We start from the raw sequence: 27,813 nt of genomic DNA, 5'->3' as shown, positions 1-27,813 counted from the left end.
TTACCTATCCTTCTTCAAAGTTCCACTAAAAGCTTCAATGACACCAAGATGGTACAATTGTCGTACCAATGACAAAGCGCAAGACTTGCTAGCTGTTTGTTTATTAGAAGCCGTTTCCCGACCAGTAACGTTACGTCCTAATTGACGTACGTATATTGTCATCTCACAGCAAAAGCTCCTGTAGATAAGTTCGAAAGTCGTCAGAAAATTTCGGCTTTTTGCATATTTTGTTGTATAATTAACCAATGAGGAGGAAATACTCAATAACCAATATCCATTAAGGTAACATATTAAATAAATTCTAGAAGAGTTGTTAGCATCTAATGGTTTATATAAAGTGGTTCGCAAAGAAAAAGAGTCGGTTAGAAATCTTCAATATCTTCAAAAGTACCTGACCCTAACTTTATGAAATTAAGACTAAATTAAACAATATTTAATGTGATTAAATGAAAATGAAAAAGAAACGTTACAAGCTTTTTATTTTTAATATATGTAAAATAAATAAAAATGCATAGTTTTTCCAGTACTTTCTTAAATGTAGATTGATTACAGTTGTGTCGTTTTCACGCACTTTAGTACTTGGTGCCTCGCGAGCTCGCAATACTGCTCTTATGCGATTTGGCGTACTTTCTACTTGGTTTTTAAAACCACGTTTTATCAGTCATTCAGAGTCCAATTCTCGTATTCTCTACCATAACTCAACCTTGAGTTTCTGTGGTGTCTTTCTAGTTTTGGGCCATTTGCAGGCTTAATGGCTTAAAATTTGCTTCAGCCGAGACGCCGTCTCATTTTATCTGTACTCAGATTGTTTCCTCCTGCTCGTAAATGATCATTTTTTACTTCAATAGCCGTAAGAAAGCGATTTCTCAAAATTGTTCCTCCCACCGTCTTGCATCTTGTCCGGCCTGTTCCTGGTCTTCAATACTTGGATCCCGTTTCAAGAAAACGCTGGACTAGTCGCTGAACTGTAGAAAGAATCATACCAACAGTTCTCGCTGTATGTCGATGACTGTGCCTATCTTCAAGCATTGTCAGGATTCTGGTTCATTCTTCAGGGATTATCAACATGATGACTTCCGAATAGTAAAATTTATAAGGCAGAGACACCATATTTATATTTTTTTTCATCGCAAAACTAAAACAAACGCGAATCAATTGATAATTTTTTAAACAACCATTATTTTATATTTTCAGCTTTTTATACAATTATGAAAAAAAATAAAAAATATATATTTTTTAATGTAAATATCTATGGGTGTAAATATTTTATGGTTCATTAAATATTCCTTATTTCAGTCTTTATTTCATAAAGCTAGGTCACGTACTTTTGAAGATCTGGGGCGAGATGGCGAATGCTAGCGCGACCACAACTCGCCCCACCCAGGCAGATGACTGCTCACACGTGGTGGTTTTTGGTCAGTAAAAGTCTGACATAGCCTCTAGCCTAACCTCTAATCCACGAGGATTATCCCCACGTAAAAGGTACTTTTGTAGATATTGAAGATTTTCTAACCGATTCTTTTTCTATGAGGTCCAGTGTATGTAGGCCTATACTGCTATTCATAACGAGTTCTCTCTTCTTGTTTATGATGATTGTATCACAAAAATAATTAGATCAATTATATCGTGATAGTCACATTAGTCCATTTTGATACCATAATAATAACATTATGATACTACCAAATTCGAATAATACCAAAATAAACACTTATAGGTATACCTAATGTAGCCCCTCATTTCGCATTATATATTGTAATAGCAGATTTGTGACTTTTTAATACATCAATGCATTCCAATATTTATTTAGGAACACAATTTCCTATATATATAAACTGCACCTAACAATTGCTCACAAATCAACAATAATCTATATATATATATATATATATATATATATATATATATATATATATATATATATATATATATATATATATATATATATATATATTAAGTTAAGTGTTTTACTTTATATTGCTTTAAGAGGCATTTATATATAGAATAAAATAACAATCACTTACCAAAATGTCATGAAGAACAGTGCAATAGTTCTGGGAGTGTGGCCGAATGTACCAACAGTACCTGCGTCCAAAACAATCTAAGACTATTATTACCAATCGTATTACTCTTCTTTCAAATAAAGAGACACAAACTGGCTAGTCAATCAAGTTACAACACATTTAAGTGTTGTAGTTTCCACTGTCATAGACCCGAAAATAAAATATAAGCCAATTTTGAAAGAAAGATGCCAAAGCACAAGTTTCATCAACATTAATTAATTATATATCAAAATTTCCCTTTTTGTTTTAGTAGTTTTTTAGAACTTATTAATCTTGGTTGAAGTTCTTGAATTGTAAAAATCATTGAAAACTCAACAGTTATATTATTTTGTCTTAGATATGTTTTAGTGTACTATAGCTACAAAATGGCTCCATACACATCATTTTGAAGCGGACTTTGCATTTAAGCTGCAAATTCGGCTTCTATTCTGATTTAATTACTGTAAATCTTGTATGGAAGTTATTCACGTTTTTTTTTTCAAGTAATCTCCACGACTTCCAGTGCAAATAGAGATTGCACTAAATGTCGTCACTTCTTTATCCCATACAAGCATTATAAACCTAGAACTCAACCACACTCCCAGATGGTCTACAACAGTATTTTTGCCATTGATTTTTCTACTAGTGAATAATCAGTGGCAGTAAATATCCATTAATAATAGACAGAAATAATTTTGTTGCATAATATTTAAATAATAATAAACTCACAGAAGCATATAATGTAGTAAAAACTTGAGTCAGAAATATTAAAATAAATAAATTTGTTAAAAGTTGTCCAAAACTACTTTTAACTGCTGTTAAATCTTCTTAAATAAGTATTGTGATAACATTACATGCAGACAAATGGCAAAGATATCTATATAAAGAAGCGTTATTTATAATTGAATGATGTTAATGTTTAATTTTCACTCAAATTTCTACCTCATAAATGAAACAAATGAAATAAACACAAACAAAATATCCACATGACTTGTAAATAATCCACTAATTATTGATGCTACATAAATGCTACATGATAAACAATAGCAGAAATATGTTTATTGAGAGCAAAAGCACTAAAGGTTACGTTAATTATCTTAGTACAATATAGAGGTACAAAGCAAGAAAGCAGAACATAAATGAGTTGACTTGATAATATTACAAACATTTCTCGTATTGATTTAAATTATTGTTCTAATGATTTCCGATCTAACATGACTTTATACAGAGTAACAAATTTCGAAAATTTATCTTCTTGATTGTAGGTAATGTGTTTATTTAGAAGTAGTTTTGTAAGACAATTTATGTAATGCGTATGATGTAATTGATAAATGTGAATCAAAAATATAAAAAAAAATTAAAATAAAAAGTATGACTTCTAATTTACCACTACATAGTCATTTCAATTTTACCTGTATTGACATTTATAGCTATCAGTGTACTAATAAGCAGCAAAGAATGATGTTTAATATCCTATGTTTAATCTAGAGTGAACAATGTTTTTGAAATAAAATTTTAAATCCACACCATAATTTCAATAATATTTTTAAAAAAAAATCTGTTAATTATAGTCACTTCCAAATTTTTTTAAACAAATTTTTTATTAAACTTTTTAAATAGCAATTTAAGCATGTAGTTTGATGAGAAACGTATCCAATTACTAAATCAAAATGTGATGAAAGACCTACCTTGTATGATCAGGTCCTACTGCTTTATAAACATACTCAGCATTGATTTTATTTATTTGCATAAACTGATGCAATTTTGATTTCGCATTCTCCATAGTCCAGTTGCCGTGAAGGCTTGCATTGACGTCGAGGTCTTCTGCTTCTTCCACATTTTTCTGTTGTTGAAGGCGATCAATGTAAGTGAAGTTTTCTGTTTCTCCACCATAAGCTTGATATGCTTGCCCCATGCTCTCTGGACCCATACCATCCTGGAAAATTAAAGAACAGTGTAAGTTTATATGAGTAAATTGCTTACTTTTAATTTTTGTTGTTACTACAATCTGCTTCGGAGGATATACTTATTCTGAGGTAATATTTATAAAGTAGTTACAATGGGTTTAAAACCAAGCCTGTTTGTCAAAAACTATGTTATTAAAACTTACCTAAACATTTTAAGATAAATATATCCTACTATTGAGCTATATTACTATTATTTATTTAAAATTTAGCACTGAACACAAAAGTAAAATATTTTTTATAACATGAATTTTAAAATATGTACTTGTAACACTGATTACAGTGCATAAATTTACAGGTTGACACATTGCACTACACACATTTTAACAAGTAACATTTTGCCACCTTTGTCAATAAAAATGTTGAATATATTGAAAAAAAATTAAATCAACTGCTCCACCACTTATAATATCAATATTAACACATCTAACAATCTTATCAGCTTTATACATAATACAAGAAGTATGGCTGAGGATATTCGGACACTAGCGTGACTCCAGCAGTAATCGAGTGTGACTGGTACATCATGAAAAAAACTAACCTAACCTCAAAATTAGACCTTTCATCAGCATAATTTCGTTCCGTGACGTGTCCAACTTCTAAATAACACTCTAGGGGTATTCAGTGTGGTTAAATTACAGAAACAGAATCACAATATGTTTGAAACTGTACTTAGTGCCAGTCATGCTACTCACACTAAATTACCGCTGGAGTCACGCTAGTGTCCGAATAAACTTATCGGAAAAGTATACCTGAAAGACAGGTCTATTTTGCTGTTCTTGAGTTTGCAAGTTTCCTGCAGGTTGCTCTTCATTTTCAGATTTTACTTGAACATCAACAGGTACGTCACTGACAGCTACATCTCCCGCTCTGACTAAAAAGTTCACGAAGTCCCGTGAAGCATTTTTCTGGGCTTCCTTCTTCGTCACTGAATTACCAGCTCCGACATAAGTATAACCTTCAACACGTACTTCACAGAGAAAACGCTGACGATGTTTAGGACCTACAACAAAGATATATATATATATAAATATTGATATATATATAGTAAGATCAACTAAGAAAAAGGTAAGTCTTTAGATTAAAAGCCGTCATTTTGAAGTTTATATATATATACTAGCGACCCGCTCCGGCTTCGCACGGTTGCAAAAACTATCCTGCTTCTCTACTATATTACGTATGAATTATACATATAAACCTTCCTCTGAAATCACTCGATTTACTTAAGAAAACCGCATCAAAATACGTTGCATAGTTTTAAAGATCTAGGCATACAGACAACGGATAGCGACTTTGTTTTATACCATGTAGTGATATTATATATATATATCCACAGGCTAAGATATATCCACAGGCTAAGATATATCCATAGGCTAAGATATATCCACAGGTTAACATTTAGTAATTAATTAATCACAAGTCTTATAAGTAATACTTATCTTATAAACTATGCGACAGCTCACTTTTTGTAGGTTATGTTTCCTATTTCTTAGTTTCAATTAAAACATTATTTATTACATTGTCAACTGATTTTAATGTTATATTCAATTAATTTTTGTCAATAGTCTCTAATTAGGCAATAGACTTGGTTTTCTTTCATATTGTCTCGGTAGCATAAAAAACTATATAATCGTCTTAAAAATAATTAGCACTAACCTGTAGCACGGATATCGTAGGTCGGGATTAAACCCTTTTTTGCGGCCCACGAAAACAAAAATGACTTCACATCCATCGTTAGAACTCCACAGTTATACTAAGAAAACACGGATAAGATAATTATCGCGTGAAACCAACTGTATGGAAATTAACCACAAGTCTGCGAATCTACCAGACCGGCTTACAACGATTGACTTGCAATTGACTTGCGATTGACCAAAAGTTGATGACTTGGTTCACGGATGACGATGACCATAGAGTATATAAGTAAAAGACAACTGCCAAATCAATATATAGTATTGTATTGATCTGACAAATTTTGTATGGCACAGGTTATAAAGAAGCTAAAAGAAGCGAAGTTATAAGAGACAAGCAATCCTGGACTTCATCGTGGGTTGAGTCAACATCGGTTAAGGGAAAACACTACTCTGTCATTCAGCCTAATATTCCAAGGCGCCCTTGGTTTTTTCTTCATAGACATGCCGACCGCTGGGTAACATCAACAATTTGTCGCTTGCGCCTTGGTCACTCATGTACTCCAGTGCATTTAGCAAAAATTAGGGTGCGTGATCACTCACTGTGCGAATGTGGCCTCGACGAAGGTTCAGCATCCCATATCCTTTTCAACTGTCCCAAACTCCTTTACCCTATTTACGATGTCCTTCCCCCTGAAATCCCCCGTCCTGTAAATATTGTTTGCTTATTGATGCTTGTATTTAGTCCTCATTGTACATTCTTGTGTAGATATATCAAACGTAATAGAATTAAATTGTAAATAAATTAGGTGATTGTTCTATTATTTACTTGTTTATAGTGTAGATGTAAATAAATTATTAATAATATTCTTGTTTATGTATATAGTATATTTAGTGTTTGTGTTGTTTTAGGTTCATAGTTTGATATATAATACCTACTATTTTGGCAGTCTTCAAAATTCTACTGAGGTTGCTACCTCTAATTCACCGACCAATCTCCGTCGTGTCTTCTCCATCTTACGTGACATTGGCGAAATCATCTGTGCTATTCGGCACTAGTGAAAGCCATTAATTCTAAATTCATTCATTCATTATAAGAGACAAGCAAGAAGCTTATTATATAATTGATAAGCTTCTTGGAGACAAGCAAGAGACAAGGGAAAGGAATGCCATCATGTGGGGAATTAGTTGAAAAAAGTGACCACCATTGACAGTGGGAAAAATATTTGTCCAAAATGTTCCCTAGAAATTGCACTGGCGTAAGAATAAAGTTTCTGTAAGTATTACTATACTCTGTGGTGTAAATGAAATGAAGTGTACTAAGTTCAAATATCAAAATTGAAATTATAATTAGTAATAATAAAAATTGAGATAATAATTAATAAAGAAACTAAAATAAAAAAAATTAAAATTTTTAGAACTTTTTAAATAAAATAATTATGAAAAGAGGCATGAGGATCGATTTTTAACCGACTTCAAGAAAAGGAGGAGGTTACTTAATTCGACCGTATATATATATATATATATATATATATATATAATTGGTTGCAGTATAAAATTATTTACCCTGATTTCTGCTCCGAGGGTTCTAGGTTCGATTCGGACCCCTGTTTATTATTTAAATAATAATTTATGTATGTATTATTATATACTAGCTGACACTAATACAAACACACACACTAACACGAAATTTCAAATATTTTTCTCAATTTGATCGCAGCACCAACTGTCGGGACAAACTGAAATTAAAATAGAATAATATTTAATATTTGATGCTGCGATGATAGCGCAGTCTACCGGATCCAATGTAAAACATTCCAAAATTAACAACTACTTAACATTCCAAATTAACAACAACGTAAATGAAAAATTAGTTAAATAAACATTTTCCAGTGGACCAAATTGTGAATCTAAACCATCCTCGAATCCCCTTGAACTCACACAAAAAATTCAATCAAAATCCGTCCAGTCGTCTAGGGAAGTTCAGTGACATACACACGCACACAAGAAATATATATACAGGATGACTGGTGAATTACTATCAATATTTACAGAGGATACTCGGTACATGATTCTCATTCGAATTATGTAAAAAAATAGGTACTTAATTTTTGACAAAATTCCCACACATTTCAATTTAAATAAATGAAATGTAGACACATTAATTTTCAGCCATAATGGCGGCGCGTGCGGCCTTGGCCTTGTACTGTGCCGCTTGCCGCCGCCCGCCGCAACCCCCGCCAATTCTAATTCCCCCCTAAATTCGATTAGTAGGTCACTAGGTCAGTTGGGCGAGCGCCGCCGTAAGGTTTGTACGCCGGAGTGCGTCCATCTTCCCGCGCGCGCGCCTAGAGATCGATCTTACGCGTATACCTAATATGTCTCGTGTGAATGTGACCTGTCATAAGTAATTAGGTATGGCTTATCAATACACAAATGCAGAGTACTTAAAAGTGACCCGTTCGTGTTATATCGTGTAAAAGACAATAAGTATGGTTCATTTATTACGTAAGACGATTTAGGGGGACAGGGGGTCGATCAAGTCTTTAGTCTCCATAGTTCTTAGGTAAAATTACAAAAATGCGCAAAGTGAAAATACCTTGAAAAATCGCGGGCAACCGCGCGAGTGCCGACTAGTTGTCACTTGCTTTCGTAAACAACATTCGTTATTTCGTTGATAAATTTTAATATTGTAGTTGAATATGTAGTTTTTTATTTTTTTTTTTTTTTTGTTAAGCCTCTGGACTGAAAATCTTATGTCGGTAAAGATCATAATTAAAACCAAAGTTTATTACTACCAAAAAATAAAAATTATTAGTACCTACCTAAAGTACAAATAAAAATAAACATTGAAAAAAACCAAACGTGTATTCATTTTTTCGTTTAGATTCTTACGTAATAAATTAATATTTATCAAATTATCAAGGGGAAGGGGTCGGCCTAATCTTATTTTGGTATTTTTGCCTGTCCTAAGCTAAAATTAAAGTATGAAGGGGGATTGGATCATACTGGTTTATCAAAAGTAGCCTGCTACCCTGTTAACACTTGGCGGTGTTTGGACGTAGGTAAACGACCGCGCGATAACTAAATGTACCTATACCTACACACCTGCTTTGTGACGACTGCGCAGCTAGGGCGTCCAGACGACGCGTAATTAGCGAGATAACTGTTGGTTAACTTTACTTAGAAGTTTATGAATATTTATTTTGTATGTAATTTTTTTTCGTCATATATGATCCTCAAATAACACGTCCTCAAATATTGATAGTAATTCACCAGTCATCCTGTATATATATATAAAGATATATGATGGTGAATATATGATAATATATAATATGTGTATTTATCAAAAATAATGTATTTGTAGTAGCACTTCAGCCTGTAATATCCTACTGCTGGGTATAGGCCTCTTTCCCCATGTAAGAGGAGGATCAGAGCTTAATCCACCACGCTGCTCCATTGCGGGCTGGCGGATACCTACCTATATTTTCTACTATGAGTAATCATCGCTAGCAGGTGTACATAATAACGAACGCGACCGACAGCTTAGCGTGCTCTCCATGGTGCGGTGGGGAGACCCACAAGGACTAACAACAGACCGGAAAAAATATTTGTGTAAACACAAATATCCACTCCTCGAACTCGCGACAGTCGGTGTTTAGGCGCCGTCGATGCCGGCCCACGCACCATTACACCACCATTGCCTAGCTTAAGAACAGACAGAAGTATGTGAATGTGAAGATATTTATTTATTTACTAGCTGTGCTCGCGACTTCGTTCGCGTGGAATAGTGATTTTACATGTTCAACGTGTTTCTTTAAATTAGCATAACTTTTTTATTTATGAACCGATTGACATAAAACAAACATCAAATGTTAAGCTAAGCTTGCCACAATATATTAGTGAAAACATCATCACATCTACATCAGATAAGCCTGACAATTATTGTTTTGGGTGCATTTTGCGTAGCTAAAGCTCCCAATAAAAATTGTCTAATACATCTTAAATGTACAGACCACGATCGGTTACATTTTTATTATATGTATTGATTATTATTATTTTTATTTCTCGATTCGTATTCGCTTCAGCCTGTAATATCCCACTACTGGGCATAGGCCTCTTTCCCCATGTAGGAGAAGGATCAGAGCTTAATCCACCACGCTGCTCCAATGCGGGTTGGCGGACGACTTAACGTGCTCTCCGAGGCACGGTGGGGAGACCCACAAGGACTACACAAACACCCAGACAACGGCAAACACCTGTATGGCCAATACAAATGTTTGTCGTGTGCGGGGATCGAACCCGCAACCGCCAACGCAACAGGTCCATGACTGTAACCGTTGCGCCAACGCGGTGATTCGTATTACTTTTATTTAATTTAAGTTAAATAGTGCGATTATTAGTTAAATAAAAAAAGCAGTATACAAGATTATAAATTACTTTATTTAAAACACACAACATATCACACTCATACGTCGGTATTATTACAAAAAAAGACACATTTTGTATTTAATATATTACACGATATATTTTTACTTTAATATTTTGTAGACTTCAACAAAGAACAATAATAATAAAAAATTGAATACCTAACTAAATCTGTTTTAGCCTTGAAAAGGTTCATCATTATTAATTTATTTAGCAACAGAAAAAAAAAATACAGACAGGTAAAAACATATCATAAAATATTGAAGTGAATTTATTAATCATTGAATCAAAGATATGTTTCTATTATTGCAATAATTCACAATACTAAATTATTTTATCATTTTTAGACATTATTTTTTTACATTCATCAACATGACATTTTTCTGAACACAATATCGCCATAAAACTTTTTAGAAATTATAAACTACCCATGTCTAAAAATCATATAACCGATTCTTAATATTTGTGTTACAAAACATAGTATTCTTACCATTGGTTGTAACACATCTAGATTACTATAATTCAGCCAAAGCACTTGTACATATTTACATATCCTCATTCCTTATACTTTTTTATTGTTCAAATGATATTTAAATAACAATAGTGTGATGTTTGAAAACTGAAATATGATGTTCTTATAACATGTAATAATTAAATAACGTTTAATATTTTATTCATGACAAAACGACAGTTGTGTGAAATGAAATGAAAACATTTATTAGTCAACATTACTCAAAATTTCAAATGTCTCGGTAGACATTACCTTCCTATTTTATCCTGGGCTTCATTAAATATTACAATAAATAACATAAAGTAATAGTGTAGGCCGAGATAAAAAAAAAGTTGGAGGAAAAACCTCTCAGTACTTAAAAAAAAATTAAAGTCATATACAAGATAAAAACGCAATAGTAAGACCATGAAATGATCAGGACAAACACGAGACAGCGAATCGTGTGTAACGAAACCACCACATGCTACCTGCTAACAATATTTGTAACTGTATCTATTTTAGTGATGTTCCGGATATCCGTATCCGCGTATATCCGCGGGAAAAATGAGGTCCGTGTCCGTACCCATCACTTTTCTTGTGGATTTTTTATTACGTCACCATACCAATAGTATATAACTCAAAGATACTATATCAATTACCTTATGAGATCACTATTTCAATAGACAGCTATAACATTCATAAATATAAGAAAATGAAAAACAAATAACTTTTTTATTGAAACTACTTTTGCGGCTTTTATCGCGGTTTATTAAGTTTTTTAGATACTCGACGTTTCCTGGACCTGGTTGCTAAACAAAGGTAATACGCGCACAATGCCAGTCGAAACCTGTCCTACCTAGGGTTGCCAGATGGTCCTATAACCTAGGGTAATCTCTTACCATCAGGTGAACTTTACGCTTGTTTACCAACCTAGTTGTTTAAAAAAAACATGCTGTAACGAGAAAGTTACTAGTCAGCTCAAATGCCGAATGCAAGATAAATTCTATAGCAGCAAAAACAAATCCATATAAATTTTTAGTATCCGATGCTGAAACAATTTTATAAAGAGCTATTAAGGTAGTTAGAAGAACGATATTATTTCAGCGAGGACTCCTTATATAAAAGACTCCTAACTTTCACTAAAAAAAAAAGGAGACTTCGTCCTCATGGAATGACCTCTTAGATCTAGTAGAAATATTGAACATTCCTAATAACATCAATGATGATGAATAATTGTATAATAATTATTGTTCTTTAAAAGAAACATTTAATTTAAAAGTCTTTAGTGCTGTCTAGTCCAGTAAGCAATGCATATCGTGTAAGAGTGTTTAGTTTACTGAATAATCTATGGATTTAATAAAAGCAGAGGTAATAATTTCACTCAACTTTGAGGTAAATTGTTTGAATTACAAGTTATATAGTGAAAAAGCACAGAAAATGGAAAATCAGTGAAAAGTAACATAAAATACATATGCTAAAAAAATAAATTACTGTATTCAATTTCGTTGATTATTGATATAATGATAATATATAAGTAATGAGAAAACCATTTTGTTTTTTTTTTTTGTTAGTATTTATTTATATAGACATTTGTATCGGCAGCGGACGATGTAACTATAACGTTAAATGTTGTTGTTTTAAAATATATATGTATCAACTTTAATTTAATTTTATTTTTGTTTCTCCTGACCCATCCCGATATCACGGAAAATTGTTTTCTCACTATAATAGGGTCATGCGATCTGGCAACCCTAGTCCTGCCCGTCGTTGCGGCGAGCGTGACGTCAACTATCGTTTTAAGGTCACGCACCAATTATGATTGAGTAAATAACCATACGTAACCTTATCCGCGGATCTTGATACTAAATATCAGTATCCAGATTCGTATCCGCGGATAGACATTTTTGACGATCCGGCACATCACTAATCTATTTACAGAGCGGGTCATAGACATAGCCTGGTTGAGCTTTATTCAATCCCATGCTTTTTCATAATTAAGGTATTCATTGGTGTTATAACCGTTAAGCCACAGTAGAGCAGCGTGATTAAGCACTGATTCTTCTCCTACAAGGGTAAAGAGGCCCATGCCCAGCCATGAGATATTACAGGCTGAACCGTTGATGTTATAATAGGCTTTACTACATAAAGGTCGATAATAATAATTTTTTTAGTCTTGTAGTAGTAGTAGTTTGTTGTGTAGTATTAAGATAAACATACCTGTAAAGGAACTACTTTTTTCCTGAGCTGGCATTTAGTAAATAATAATTTGTAGTTGTCCCTGAGTGTTACATCATTCAAGATATGTCGATCACTAAACTAAAAAATAAATGTCTATTTTTTCGTATGTACATTATATTTTCATAAATATATTGCGATGCAAAGGTTAGGATGTCGATCTCTATAAATTTCTCTCTCAGATATTCTTTACATGCCATTTTGTAAATACAACGGATAGCCTTTTTCTGCAGAATCCTCCATAGTAAAATGCCATAGGACATTATACTGTGGAAGTAGCTGAAATAAACGAATCTAGCCGTATCGACATCCGTTAATACGTATCTTTTAACTACGTATGCTACAGAACTCCGTCTATCCGTATCCGTCATTTCATTTCATTTCACCATACCATCTCATATTTGGGGGACTTTAGACGTTTTTTAACTAAAAATATCTATGTATTACATACTAATATCCTGAAATATTTTATGCAACATACAAAATGTTATATGTAGTTATGAGTTAAATAATATTAAATTTTAGTCTTTGAAATAAAATTTCTCAAAATTTAGAAACCAATTTTATACAAAAAATTGTACTTTAATTATTTTTATACACGGCAACACTTGAATTTTTTTTTTATTATCACAATTTAATAAAGTCTCTTCCTAGAATGTTCTTGTCGTTTTTGGTACCACATTATTCCTAATACAACTAATACGATTATAATAATAGCAATACACATCATCCATAGGAAAGTTTTTACTCCGGACATAGCTGGTTTTTCATCTTCTATTCTCTCTCTTGGTGCTTCGAACGATGCCGCTGAGGGAATTATATGTGATCTGTCTTCATTTCTGTTTTGCTACAATAAAAATAAAAATAGTGTTATTCATATATACCTATATTATTATTACAAAAGCTAGGACTCTAGTCTAATATCAAAATATCTATCTTCTATATGATATAATCATCTACTTAAACAAGATTGAATCGCTAAATGTATTGCTAAGAGAGAAACACGAAAATGGTTTGTTCTCTTATACTTTGTGTAAGGTTCTTACAGATTACGGATTAAATATTAATAATATTGAGCAAAAAAATTGGAAAATTTCTGAAATTGTAACGATCATTTAGGCGGCATGTTTTTACAGTCTAGAAGATAGATGATATGATATAATAATTAATATATTATTATTATTTATAATACATTATTATTATATTATTTATAATATAATCTATAACTGTCAGGTCCGCTAGTTATTAATAATTATACCAAAAACTTTGTCACATGGCAAAACAAAAAAGCTATAGCGTTTCTTATTAATCATTGTCATTATTCATTATATATAATAAAACTAAGTTGATAAAATGTCCGTGCCGATAAAACTTAAAAAGGAGTCCCGGCACGATAAAGGGACTTATATAATGTGATAGCCCTTTATCCCCCCTCGAACAAGAAAGTTCCCGTTTTAACCTAAGGGATGTGTTTTTAAAGATATAAGGGCTTTCCAACCCTTCAACTTGGAAATTAAGTGTAGTGTCGCCATCTGTTGTCGACTATTTGAACTTCATTCAGAACAACGATTATTTGGGTTACATTTCGAAAGGCGCTGCGAGCAATTGCAGCATGTGTAGTAATGGCGCGAAATTTAAAATTCCAATTTCAATAAAGTTTTAAATCACATTTGTTACTGTAATAAAGTTATATGTATTTATACAGCAGTAGCTAACTTATATTTTGGAGTTAAAGCGACATAATTTTCGTTATTCAAATTGGTTCTGAAAACATTTTAAAATTTAAGTTTTTAAATTTTGCGCCTTAACTACGTATGCTACAGCTGAAGAACATAATATTGTTACGGCGGACGATAATGTCGAGAACATTCTAGAAGGTGTGAGAAAGAAAATATTCTCGAATATCCTAGAGCCTAGCTCTCTGAATATATAAGAGCCCCGTGTCGCCCGCCAGTTAGTTCGATTTGAACAGTGAAACAAGCGATTTCGAAACGAAAAAGAAAGAAGTTATCTGTGAGCCTTTATTTTGAAATATCACGTGTGAGTATTTTTAAAAGTGTGTTTAATTGATGGTTTTTTGGACGTTGAATCGATGCCTTCTATATACTTTTGGCCGTAAACAAAATATCGCGCGACCGCTTTAAGGTTAAATAAATTTTTTTCTTTGTCTCAACGTACTCCACGTTTACGTAACAATATATTTTGTCTATAAAATGTTTATTTAATTTATATTTTACAGAATACAATGCCTAGACGTAAAAGAGGAGGAGATCTTGCCAGTTCTGTGGCGAAACTGCGGAAACAAAAATATTTTAAAAAGTAATTTGTATTTTAGTCATAACAGAGTACAACTCAATTTACAATATCTCTATACCTGCAAGATGTGAATTTTATTAGTTTGTACCTACTAATTTATATTATTTAAATGTGGCATTAAAAAACGTAAATCATTATTCAGACCAATTAAAATAATATAAAAATATATAAATAGAATGTAAATGGTCTTTAGGAACATTACGTAACTATAAATGTTAATTCAGATTGTCGAGTAATACTCTCATGAAACCTTACTATACGAACATTAAATTAATAAACGTTTCTTTATATAAAAACACATCTAAATAATACTGGCCTCGTGTAGTGTTGTGTTCGTGTGGTAATTAAGGGTGAGAGCTTCTGGGGGGTCGGGGGTAAGGTCTCTAACATGTTTACGATGCTGCTGGTGTTGCAGGATCTATAGGCTATGGCAGGGGTTCCCAAACTTATTTTGTCTACTGCCCACTTTGAGAATAAATTATTTTATAGTGCCCCCCTTTTTTCCCCAACTTAAAAACCACTATAACTTCAAATTAAATTAATTATTGCGAGCTATATTAGCGGAGATTAAACATTAATTCTAAACGAGACTTACTATAACTCGCAAGAGTTAACTTGAGACCTGAGCACATTAGGTAGTACACAGCAGCGCTCAGGTCTCAAGTTAACTTTTAAGCGCTACACCTGCCAATGAGAATGATTATTGAAACGTTATAGTATTTAGACAGAGTATCTTTTATTCAAAATAAAACAAACATAATTGATTCTAATATTAAAACTAATATGAAGGATGATTTAAATCGCTCCCCAAGCCTGTACACAACACCATCATTTTTTTCTGGGTCTCTTACCTACCTGGGCTATGGTAATACTTACCATCATGTGGGCAGTATAGTCATTTGCTACCTATATATTACAAAAAAAAAAAAACTTACTGAATCAAGCAGATCCAATTCATACATCTTTATGGCTATGATGTCATGGTTGTCGCTCAAGTCACCAGTAGTTGCCGTTGCACCAAAGTAATAACCGGTAGGCAATAAAATATTCTCCACTTTGAAACATTCTTTCCAAGCATTCTTGCCTTCAAGGTCTGTTGATACTGTTTAAAGAAATAAAAAATTATTACTAAGTAGTTGTGGAATTTTTTTTTATATTAATTTTATGAGGTATAAACTTTTTACGACCATCTATAACTAAGTGAATATTAATTGTTTTCTTTTTATTTCATAAAAGCAGCGACAATTTGGTTGATATGTAGTTACTTAATAATAGTACTTGTTTAATAATTGACATATACCAACAATTTAAAGAAAAAAAATTGTTACTTTTGTGGTCTCCGGTAAAAAAAAATCTAGGCTATACAACATCAAGGCATGTTAAACCTTAATAACTTTGTGTACTTTAATGGAATATCTTAATAAGTCAGAAGTTACCAATAAGGGTGTCATCCTTGTAAATAATTGAGAGATGGGTGTCATGGTTGTAGTTTCTGAACTTTGCCTCACAGCCAGACAGTTGGGTGTGCGTTCCATCTCTATCATGGTCGTAGTGCAATGTTCCATTGTTTATCATTGCTGATATGTATGGGTGTTGATGCTGTTGGTATTAAACATATTATAATATTAAGCATTGCTTTTTTATTGTGGTGGCACTTCAGACCAGCAGACCTAAGGCTAGCTTGAGAAACTAGTATATGTTTTGACACTCATGGTTATTTGTTAAGTATATATTAATACAAAGGTTAATTAAAAAATGTGTTTAATAATTATTAAGTTGAATGGGTTAAAGCCTGTTGGTTTGATGTCATTAGTCATTAAGTAAGAATATAATAAATATTAAACATTGATTAGCTTGAAACATTGAAACAAAGGCCTTGTAGTACTTTGAAACAAAGATTTATATACATTTGAGATAGCATTATCACAAAGTTTGTACAGGTAGATCAAGGATCCTATTCCTTGACATACTCGCTTTTGTTTAATAGAAAATGACTAAAATAATGTTATATATATTTATATATGTATTATTTCTATGCATAGATCAAGTAAAAAAAGGTAGATAACGCACCTAGAACAGAAAACTGAAGCCACTTTTTTAAAGATGTGTGAGTGAGTGAAGTGTTGACACCTTTTAAAAAAAGTCCCTAAAATTTTTATTAAACAATTAATTTAATATAGGTAAAATGGGTATGTGAAAATAAAAACCTGTTTATAGTTTTAAATAAATTTACTAAAAATAAAACAAAAAATCGGTAGAATAATAAAAAAATATATTCGTAAGATAATCGTATGAATGGACCCCTTCCTATCCCCTCTGTTTATGTTTTCAGTTTGCAGTCGGTTTTTTAACTATTTTTCTTACACCTAGAATCCTTTATGTTGTATAAGTTTTTTAAATTTTTGTCGCTTAGAACTCAGAGTCATCGTCATTGTTTGCATTTTACTAATATGATGTAGTCTTATGTTCAAATATTTTTCAATCACTAATCGTATTAAATTGACTTTATGCGCATGGCCAGCATAATCGTGGTCATTTTCTCAGTCTTACAGCCGCTACCCATTCACCTCTTATTAAAATATTCGTTGGAAACCTATAACCATGAAATTTGATAGTAAAATATGGGTACCTAGTTTTCTCAAAAATTGTAAAAAGTTAAAACATAAAACAAACGAGTTAATAATTCATAAATATATTTTTATTTTTTTTATTTTCAATTTATGTAACATAAAATAACACGAGAAAAAAAACAATAACTATGTCTACTTTTTACTTAATTATTTTTCTGATTGCGTACAATTTACTTACCCACATTTTGGGGTATTGAAAAAAAGAACTACTGGCAACACTCCCGTGGTACGTCATTTCGTGACATTGAAATTATAAGTTCCGAATAACCTCAATATTATTTTGGAATAACAATAAATTTAAAGTTTTATATGTACTTACGTGTGAAACGATATTCCTTCAGATTTTTTGTTTACTTTGGTATTGTTTTTGCACCATTTAATCAGACAAGACGGCATTTTATAAGCAAAGTTACTGTATGAAGCCTCGTGACATACTAACGAAAATGAGCGTAGTTTGATGCATATGTGTGCGTGAGCGCGTGTATTTACTTGAAGGAGCCGAGTTTTGTGGCTTCACTAACAACAAAGGCCGCGCATTATCTACTTTTTTTTACTATATCTATGTTTCTATGTATGTTTATCAAAAAAAAAAAATAGTTATATCAGCCGGCTGTTACCTGTGTAACACAAGCATTAAGTTGCTTACCATAGGAACAGACGACCGTGTGTGTATGTTATATGATATATTTATTTATTTATTATTTATTTATTTTAGAATACTGTATACTGTATATTAAATTGTTAATAAAAAAAAACAACAATTGATCATATATCATACACAGATTAAAAGTAAGTAACTTGTGAACTTTTAATTTTTTAATTGGTTTAAAAGAATTATATAGATAAAAAAGACAATTTTAATACTTGAAATACATAGAACATAAATAAAACAAACTTACATTATGTGCACCATTATGGTTGCTGTAAGTATCCAGTATAATAGCGAGACCCTGGAAGTAATCCTTGCTTCCGAACACAGGACCTGGTTGCATACGGTCACGTACATACCAGATAGCGAACCCGTCTCCAAATAAGTCCTTCCCTCGACCATGTACCTTGAATTGCACTTGTAGCTCCCAATTCCTCGTGTGACATGGCTGTAAAACAAATTACATTTAATACAGATGTATATACAGATGACGAAATAATGCAGTTGTCGCAGCAACTGGCTGACGATTTTATTTAACAATTTATTATACATACAGAGTTATTTAAATTTATTTGTCATTGAGACTCACTTATAATGGGTGAGCTTATTTATCCCTATAAGAAATTTCTTTCAGCACACCAAAAAAGGAACAGTTACAGACAGAAATTAAAAGTAGACGTACAATAAGGAAACATTTTAAATTGAAATATATAATATATACTGTAAATATAAATTTACCTATGTACATAAACAAGGAAATTAAATGTTTGATTTGAGTGATTTCAATTTTTAATATTTTAAAACTTAGTACCACACAAATTGTGTATTGACGTTATATGTTGATACTTTGATAGTAAAAGTTTTAAAATGGAAAAGTTTACTTTATTCTTTTTAGTGCATTTAAAATAAAAACTTGTTTTTGAAAAGTTATTTAAAATAATATATAAAGATATTTAAAATAATATAAGCCCGTCTGCCGAGCATGGTGACTATGGGCAACACACATGAGTTCACACCATTTTTGGCGCGAACTTGTGGATGCATATGTGCAACAGTGGATTGTATTAGGCTGAAATGATTGATGATGATTGATTGATTTCAAATATGAAAGAAATGCTTAGTGATTTTATTCTCCTTTTCAAGTCCAAATATCAATATTATAAAAATTAAAAAGCATATGTTTTGTATATACACAACATGTTCAAACAGAAACAATGATAATATCCTATGTCTTGATAATAAAAACAACTAAAAACCAGTCTTAAGCTTCATTTCATGTTTAAATATTATGTCAACTTGCCATGTATATCTTTACACAGTCATGACCAACAATGTAAATAGTATTCAATAATTCAATACTATTCTTATAAATTGCTTTTATGACACGTGTGAGGTGTGAGTTTCAACTATGTTGACATTTATAACTCAATATCTATAGTATTAATAGTATAGTTTCTATTAAAACTGCCAATGTTTGTGATGATGGGTTCATCCATTCACCATCACAAAATTTTGGTGCTATTTTACGCACAAACTAAATAACAGATTGTAATGTTTGGTATGTAGATAGCTGGTCTTAAAATATTAAAGAATCTATAAATGTAAAATAATAAAAATACACATAATTAGCTTACTGTTTTCTCCTTCTTTGTACTTCAACATGATAATATTAAGTGATTTATTTACACTGTATTTAGATAATTCTGTTATTCCATAAATAACTATTAAATTATTAAACTTTAGTTTGTATAATGTGTGAAGGTTTAAAACATGCAGTGCTTTAACTTTTGATATTACAATAAATAAAATTATAAAATAAAAAAAATAAAAAAAAAAAATGTACTAGATGTAGTATGATGTAGTAGATGTATCAGAGTTTGCGTAGCTAAAAAAGACTGCTACCATATTTAAGTAGAAGATTTTATCCTATCTATGCCTTTTTCGAGGATAAAGAGTAAGACATATCATTATTTAATTATTAAACTATTGAAAAAAAACTACCCTATTGCATGAAGAAAGTAAATTTGTTCTGAAATAGAAGTAGCCTTGTGCATGGTGCTATTCCAGACTATGTTATAACCTACCTGGACCAAATTTTATCTAGATTTTACTGTTCTAGTGGGATAAGTAACCAAGATTTGCCGATCCATTTATAATTATTATTCCAAGATTATTGTAAAAAATAACATTGCTTGGTAAACCCTAATCTTTGTAGCGCACAAACATTTAAGAAGCAAACTTTCAAAAGTTTACATATAAGATAATGATCCTAAAACTATTAATTATGAACCAAAAAATAGAATGTGTATATAAGGGTCACTTATGGCAAGGACCTTGATTCAAGGTTTGTCAATATATGGAATAACTATATTAAAGTTTTCACTTTTTTTTTTCTCCTTCTCTAGTGTTAGTACGAATCTTATTCATTGTTTCCGTCTATGTTTCTAATTTCTAATTAGGATTTTATTTTCCTATCCAAACAAATTAAATTTCTATTCAGAAGCCTGTTAAATAAGGCTTTGTTTTATGGTCTGAATCATAATTGTAGAGCATTTTATTTGTAAATCAATAAATGATAGTCAGATATACAACATAATACAAGTTAAACAGTAGTATGAGATATCTAATATTTAACTCTTTTTACCATTTTTATATTTTAATTCCATTAAATATAAAATTAGAACAAAAAAAATAGCCTTGAATGCGTCTTTGACCTCAATACATGTTACACTTTCATTGTATGCTCATTGGCAAACCATTTTAGTCAATTGCTAGGTGGTTATTTAGGGCATTACAATATATTATGTTGGCACAAGTTGTAGCCGTGATAAATAATGATCAGGATTTTAAAATATAACATTATTTATTTCACTAATTATATTAATTATGTATGTATGTATAGATATCTTTATTTAGAACTAAACAATGCATGTAATTAGTGCATAATACATTTATATTAATGTAATGTACAAATATAAAAATATATATATATAGTGTGTCTTTGAAGATTACTCGCTTAATTTGATTATGTACGCATTTAGCAATGGTACTTAGTAGCTACACAATAAAGACTAAAATGACATACCACAGTGTTCCAAATTGCGCCGGCCTTTGACTGTAAATCGGGTGTCAGACGAACGTAATTTGAGGTAACTATTGTGCTACCTAAAAAGTCCCAGTAAGGCATAGACATTCCACTCCCTGAAATTAAACGCAACAAATTAATAATTGTATAAAAAACTTTAGTTCAAAGTCAATGTGCAGGTCACTAACCTTGGTAAGGTTTTGTAAGTGAGTGCTCTCTTCGTATATAATCCCTTGTATTCCATTCTGCTAAAATAGGGGTTAAAAATAGAGGTAAAAGAAATATACTACTTAGCACACTTTTATCGATACACATTTTTATATTTTTACTAATCCTCTTCTTTTGCTGTAGTGACAAGACAATCGCCAAATCATGGCAGTCGCCGACTGTGTTACCAAGCTATATTCTCGATTTGCTTATTTATCTTATGTGCAATATTCTAGTGCACATGAGATATTTAGCCTTTAAGTTAATGTTTTTGTAAGTAAAATTGTATGTCACTGTAATTTTTTATTTTAACTTAGTACAGTTACTTATTTTTTTAAATAAACTTCTTTATATATTTTTCTTCATATAACTTCTTTATTAGTTTTAAAATAGAATGAAATTTAAACTTAAGCAATGGTATTGATTTAAAATATAAATGATACGTGTATATTAAACATAAAAAGGCATAGTAATGTAATAGGTCATGTCACAAAAATGTTGGCAGTTATTACCCATGAGACCATAGCTCTTGATATTTTTTTTTGTTTCCTCGTCTCTAATGTTTCAAATCAAAACAGCACAAATATAAAATTTCTTGCAATGTTCCTTGAAAGTTTCAGATTTCACACCGTGATTTTAACAGACAGAAATAGCTTGACTATGGCACTTGCTACTTATCTTTATATTACTAGAGTTCTAATTAGTTAACGAAAGAAATATCTTCTTAGTAAGCGAATCTCTTAGTTTCCACAGAACAAGCGTCATTTTGTTAAATATTTTATCTTTTACTGCAAAGATGGCTGTTTGTATTCTAGTATAACCGAAATATTTGTGATGATAAGTGTCCGTAAAACAATACCGTTCAGTGAACTATTAATATAGAAATATTTTCTTATAATGTATTTTTTATATATTCTAATAATAAATATTATGTACATTATAATAATGTAATTTTTTTAATCTTATAATAGATATTATATACATTATTTGGGAAATTGCTTTTGATCTAGCAACATTATTTTATTGTCAAAATAAAATCAAGCGCTTGTAGAGTCATCGAATCAGAAGAACAATAAAGTTACTTCAGACTTGGCTCCGGCCTTTTGATATATCAGAACGAAACTTACAAATTCAGACTAGGCTGTATGGATTATAGTCCTTTGCCTTTCCCTATTGGGGATAAATTTTAAAACAACATCAAGCGCTTGTAGTCGGTAAAGCAGTTACATATTATACATACTTTACTATATATTATAGCGCCAACTTAAGTTACAAAATCAGCATGTTGTAGTTTTAGATTGCGAATAGAGATGTCACTATTAGGAAAACTAAGTCTTTAAGCGCCATCTTGTATGAAATAGCTATATCTTTTTTGTTATTTTTTAATTTAATCCTTTTGTTATAACTATACAGAAATGTTTAACATTTATTTACAAAAAACAGAATAAAATAATCATATTTTGTATTCTGTTTCAATTACTATTGAGTATTTATTATATTAAGCTATTATATAAACTTAAACGATGGAATACGCCTATAATTTTTGGTGCAACTTAAATTAGTCTATTACTTTTGGATTTCAGACATTTACATCTTTACGCTTGTAATATTAATAAAATAAACACTTTTTATTAAATGCATATGGATGTATAAACGGTACATATACCAATTAACATTTTTTACACTTTTTATCTGTCTGTCTGTCTGTCTATCTGTTTGTTCTGGCTAATCTCTGAAACAGCTGGACCGATTTTGACGAGGCTTACACTGGCAGATAGCGGATGTAATAAGGAGTAACTTAGGCTACTTTTATTTTAGAAATTTATTTATTTTATAACTTTGCGAACTGAACAATAACTTTTTGGCTCAGTTAGTTATTTATATAGACTGTTTGAATTAGAACTTCCAAGCGACACATAGGTTTAGGATGATCTTAACGCATAGTGTTAGGATTATCATCACAGTCATGAAATGTTATGGTATTTCTTTTGAGAATACTGACGAAGAAAGATATACAATTATTTAAAAGAACTATAGACAAATTTTAAAATTTAAATTTGATTTAGTTTATTGCGTATCTGTTTCATTTACTAAAATTAGCGTATTTTTCATGGGATTGGAATCCTATTTAGTACATTCAAAGGTTTCAAAATGCTAAATTACTATAATATGACCATATCTTGGGCTAACTTATCTTAGATTTTGGATAAACTTATTTTGGACAGCTCATGTCAGCGAGGTCAGCCGAAGGATGCACTACACGTTCCACTGTCTTAAGCGTCTTCAATATTTTCTTCCATTTCAAACCAAAATTCTGCTTGCGCAATTCCTTCTTTTACCTATCCTCGACTATGCATATAGCACACTATTTAGATGTGACAAAAGAACTACTTAATAAATTAGAGCGAAACTCTTGCGATACGCTTTATCTTTGGTTTACGTAAATACAATCACATCACTCAATTTCGTATTCAATGTAAGTGGCTCCCAATCTAACTTCGCCGTGATATGCACATCCTTTCTTTTCTCTATAACATACTCCATGACCAAAATTCTTCCGAGATCGATGCTCGAATTCCCAAGACATAACACCAACTTCCTACTCAATTCCTTCACAATACGTGCTGCAACACTTTGGATCCAAGAAAGCACTTCAATTTATGCTTTCAAAGACAAGCTAAGGAATCATCTTTTTTCCGAAACGATGAATCTCTCATAATTGTTGTACTCTCAATGTATGTTTTTTTTTTTTTTAATAATTAGATAGGCTTGCGTTCGACCACTATTTCACTTGATGTTAAGTGAGAATGTGGTCTAAGAGGGATCACGCTTACCTAGAAGTAGCTTATTCACTCGCGACCGACTTAGCTAGGGACCAAAAGGCTTTACTGCCAGGTGAGTATGATGCAAGTCTAGTCCCAATCCTGCCTATGTGGTCAAACCGAGCCCTCCGTAGTGCTTTCTTGCAGGACTTGGCGGCTCTGTTATAGGCTTTCTTCCTCAGACCGGTCAATTCGCGCGGAGCAACTTTTTCGACCTCTCAGTCGGCTACATCGATCAACATACCGAAACACGATAGCCGCTAGACGGTATGACTTTGTTCGGTGGGTGGTCGCAAGAAGTCGGCTAGAGCATACTACCAGTATGTCACCTGGTTAGCACCTACTAGGAACTACGTGTGGGGATTCACAACGGGGTATACACCTACGGACGAGGGTGACTCAAGCACCAATATATAATATATAGTAAAATGTATGTATGTATGTATTTATGTATGTATATGTGCATGTAACTGTCTATGTAGTTAAGTATATATGTATTATATATCCCTAATTTTGAATGTATATATTGCAAAATAAGTACATGGCTTTTTTTATTTTTAAGCTTTTTGTTTAGTTTTTTTTCACTTTATCACTCTTGCGCTTATAAGTCCCGCGGTAACATCATTTCTCGCCACCATGGGTAGACTGGTAGAGATCTCTTACAGATATAAGTTTGCCCCTGCCAACATCCTTTGTAAAAATGACTGTAATTATGTTTTTTTTTTAAGTGCAATAAAGAATATATATATGATGTAGTATTAATAAATAATCACAAATTGCAACCCTAATGAATGTCTGGTTTTAGCGATTGGGATTGCCAATCTAAAAAAGTTACTCACTTCTATATACCTACGACATTGATAGTACCTATTTTAATTGTCATTAACAGGAAGTAGAAACCAATATTGGTCTCAGATGTCAAACATAATAGTTTTTAACAAGACAAATGGTGTTATGCCTATCAAAATCCTTAGATTGTAATTTAGTAGTAAAGTATATTAGTAAAAATGACGTCAAAGACATGTATAGGCTGAAAGGGAAAAGAGATGCTACTAAATTAAATACGCCAATAATTATTGAGCTATCATTCTTGATTTTTTTAGAGGGACATTAAAAAATCTTGTAAAAAGTTCAATATTAAACATAAAGAAAATTGACAAGCGAAGGAGTTACTAAAAATGAATAAAAGTGTATTTCTGAACATACAATATAAATGGCGCTAAACTGTTGTTTAAAAAAGTATATAATTATTGTATTTTACTGCACGACAAATTGGGCTAAAATATATTTAAAATGATTTTATGGAGTGTATAGCTAATGACTACGTTTTAGAACTAAAATATATCTATATTAATATTATAAAAGATGAAAAGTGTATTTGTTTGAACGCGCTAATCTTGAGAAATACTGGTTCGAATTGAAAAAATCTTTTTGTATAGGTTAGTCCAGTTATACAGAAAGGCTATATAATATTATAGTACATTTTTTTTCTTAAATTAATGCTGGGCACAGCTAGTCTTTGATAAAATGCGAGTTCTTGAAGACTACTGGTCTCAGACGTCACAAGACTACTCAGTATTTTGTATCATAATATGGGGAATGAATACGAGTATATATCCTTACTATTTTTTCTGTAATTAATCTTATAAAATAAGAACTCTATGTTACTTCTTACTATACAAGGTCATTGCCCTTCCTACTTTTGTTTTATGAAAACTGACGATGCTTTTCTTTTTGAGAACTTGACACAAAAAGACGTCTGTTACATAAGTTTGTATGAATTTCGACGAGTAGCAGCAACTATAATTAAATACAACTATGAACGCCTCACAATCAACGATCAACGTGAAACCTATGTAAAGGGATGTATGTATGTGTCTGGAATTACACACAACGTACAAACACATAAACACGGATCGCGACAAATATCTGTTTATATAAATATTGTTCATATACGATTCAGCCTGTATCATCCCACAGCTGGGCAAAGACTGCTTTTCTCCATATAGTAGAAGGAGTAGAGCTCAATCCACCACGCTGTTGTGTGTGTGATATTATTCACACACTAACATATCAGTCGCTTGCTGTCACCACTGCGCCAAGGTATCTTACCACCATCTGTATTCCGGCGGCACGACAATGTATTCCCGATTTTAAATTTAATAATTCACATTTGATTCAAAGTATGTAGCATTAGCTGCCTTTGAAATGTACACAAAGGTTTAGCATGTTTGAAACGCGATAACGAATTAAATCATCTCGTGTTATTAGTAAGGCAGCTCTTAGATCGTTTATTTTATTCAACTTCTCATATAAAAACATCACATCATAGAAGTTATCCTATAAGTATAGCGAGCAGTAATTACCCTCCCCAGGCACTCCATGTGACAGAGCCCCGTGATCGATGGCGCATGATAGCGTTTTAGCTTAGATCAACATCGCTAATGTTTGTCAAGATTTAAGTTTTATAACTTAATGAAGTAAATATTCTTTACGCATGCATGACTTGAGAAGTAGGCTGGTGAACGCGTGACGAGAGCGTTACGAAAAGTGTAATCGGAAGAGGCACACGGAGCAAGAGAGAGAGGTGCGAGCACACATTTTCTTTCTTTCTCTCATAGCCAGTTATGTTTACTATATATAAGACAACGTGCAGGCTTATTGCTAAAGAAGTTTCACTTCAGTCGTGTGGTCTAAAGCATACTCGTTTAATTTCATAAATATTAATTTTTAGTTTAAATTAGGTAACCTATTCAAGGTTACTGTGTAGTGTCGGCCGATTAGAATAGCATCACCCCCTTTCTTCCCGTGAGGGTCGTAAAAAGCGATCGAGGGATAAACCTGGCTCAAAATCATGAGGGTCCTGGAGAAGAAAAAATCCTTTTAAACCCGGAATGGGGTCTCCGTCAAGCATTCATGGCGTAGCTCTAAAATGCGAAAGACTCCTGCAGCCGAACTGGCTCCACGCGTATCGACTTGTCGTTCCTGTGGGCCTAGCCAGTGAGGTCTAGAGGGTGGCGCAGAGCTTAAGCAACTCTGCGTTTTCTTGAAGAGTGTCCTAGGCGACACAGTGTCTGTCTGATACTGCCTAAGTCGTCTGCAATAGACGGTTAAGGCCAATGATGATGATGATGATGATGATTCAAGGTTAAAGTTTCATAGCTGTTCATCTAACAGAATCCACATTTCGACCCAGTAGTGGTAACAGTGGTAGCGATTTAGCGATACTTTTAATTTTTTGTTTCAGTTTGATTTTGTAGACTCTAATGAAGACATATTGTGATGATTAATGGTGTGCTTTTTCAAAATGTTGTTTT

General features: G+C 32.0%; 2 protein-coding genes across 2 annotated transcripts in view; both read right to left on the bottom strand.

Moving 5' to 3' along the window:
* LOC123665289 (dosage compensation regulator) overlaps positions 1-5,735 on the bottom strand; it is a 32,832-nt gene extending 27,097 nt beyond the window's left edge. Inside the window, exons 1-4 of the mRNA XM_045599610.1 lie at positions 5,660-5,735; positions 4,756-5,006; positions 3,728-3,975; positions 5-178 (exon numbers count right to left, since the gene is read on the bottom strand). Coding sequence (XP_045455566.1) covers positions 5-178; positions 3,728-3,975; positions 4,756-5,006; positions 5,660-5,735 — 749 coding nt within the window. The remainder of the gene's footprint in view (positions 1-4; positions 179-3,727; positions 3,976-4,755; positions 5,007-5,659) is intronic.
* A 7,613-nt stretch (positions 5,736-13,348) lies between these two features.
* LOC123665261 (vesicular integral-membrane protein VIP36) lies at positions 13,349-21,873 on the bottom strand. The gene is made up of 6 exons (XM_045599587.1): positions 21,656-21,873; positions 21,468-21,583; positions 18,633-18,830; positions 16,540-16,702; positions 16,039-16,205; positions 13,349-13,634 (listed from the first exon to the last, which is right to left on the bottom strand). Exons 1-6 carry the CDS (start codon positions 21,780-21,782, stop codon positions 13,422-13,424), a joined length of 984 nt encoding a protein of 327 aa, XP_045455543.1. The 5' UTR covers positions 21,783-21,873; the 3' UTR covers positions 13,349-13,421.
* Between the last annotated feature and the right edge of the window lie 5,940 nt (positions 21,874-27,813).

The sequence above is a fragment of the Melitaea cinxia genome, chromosome 23 (assembly GCF_905220565.1).
Source record: "Melitaea cinxia chromosome 23, ilMelCinx1.1, whole genome shotgun sequence".
NCBI classification, from domain to species: Eukaryota; Metazoa; Arthropoda; class Insecta; order Lepidoptera; family Nymphalidae; genus Melitaea; species Melitaea cinxia.
This window is presented reverse-complemented; position numbering and strand designations above follow the sequence as displayed.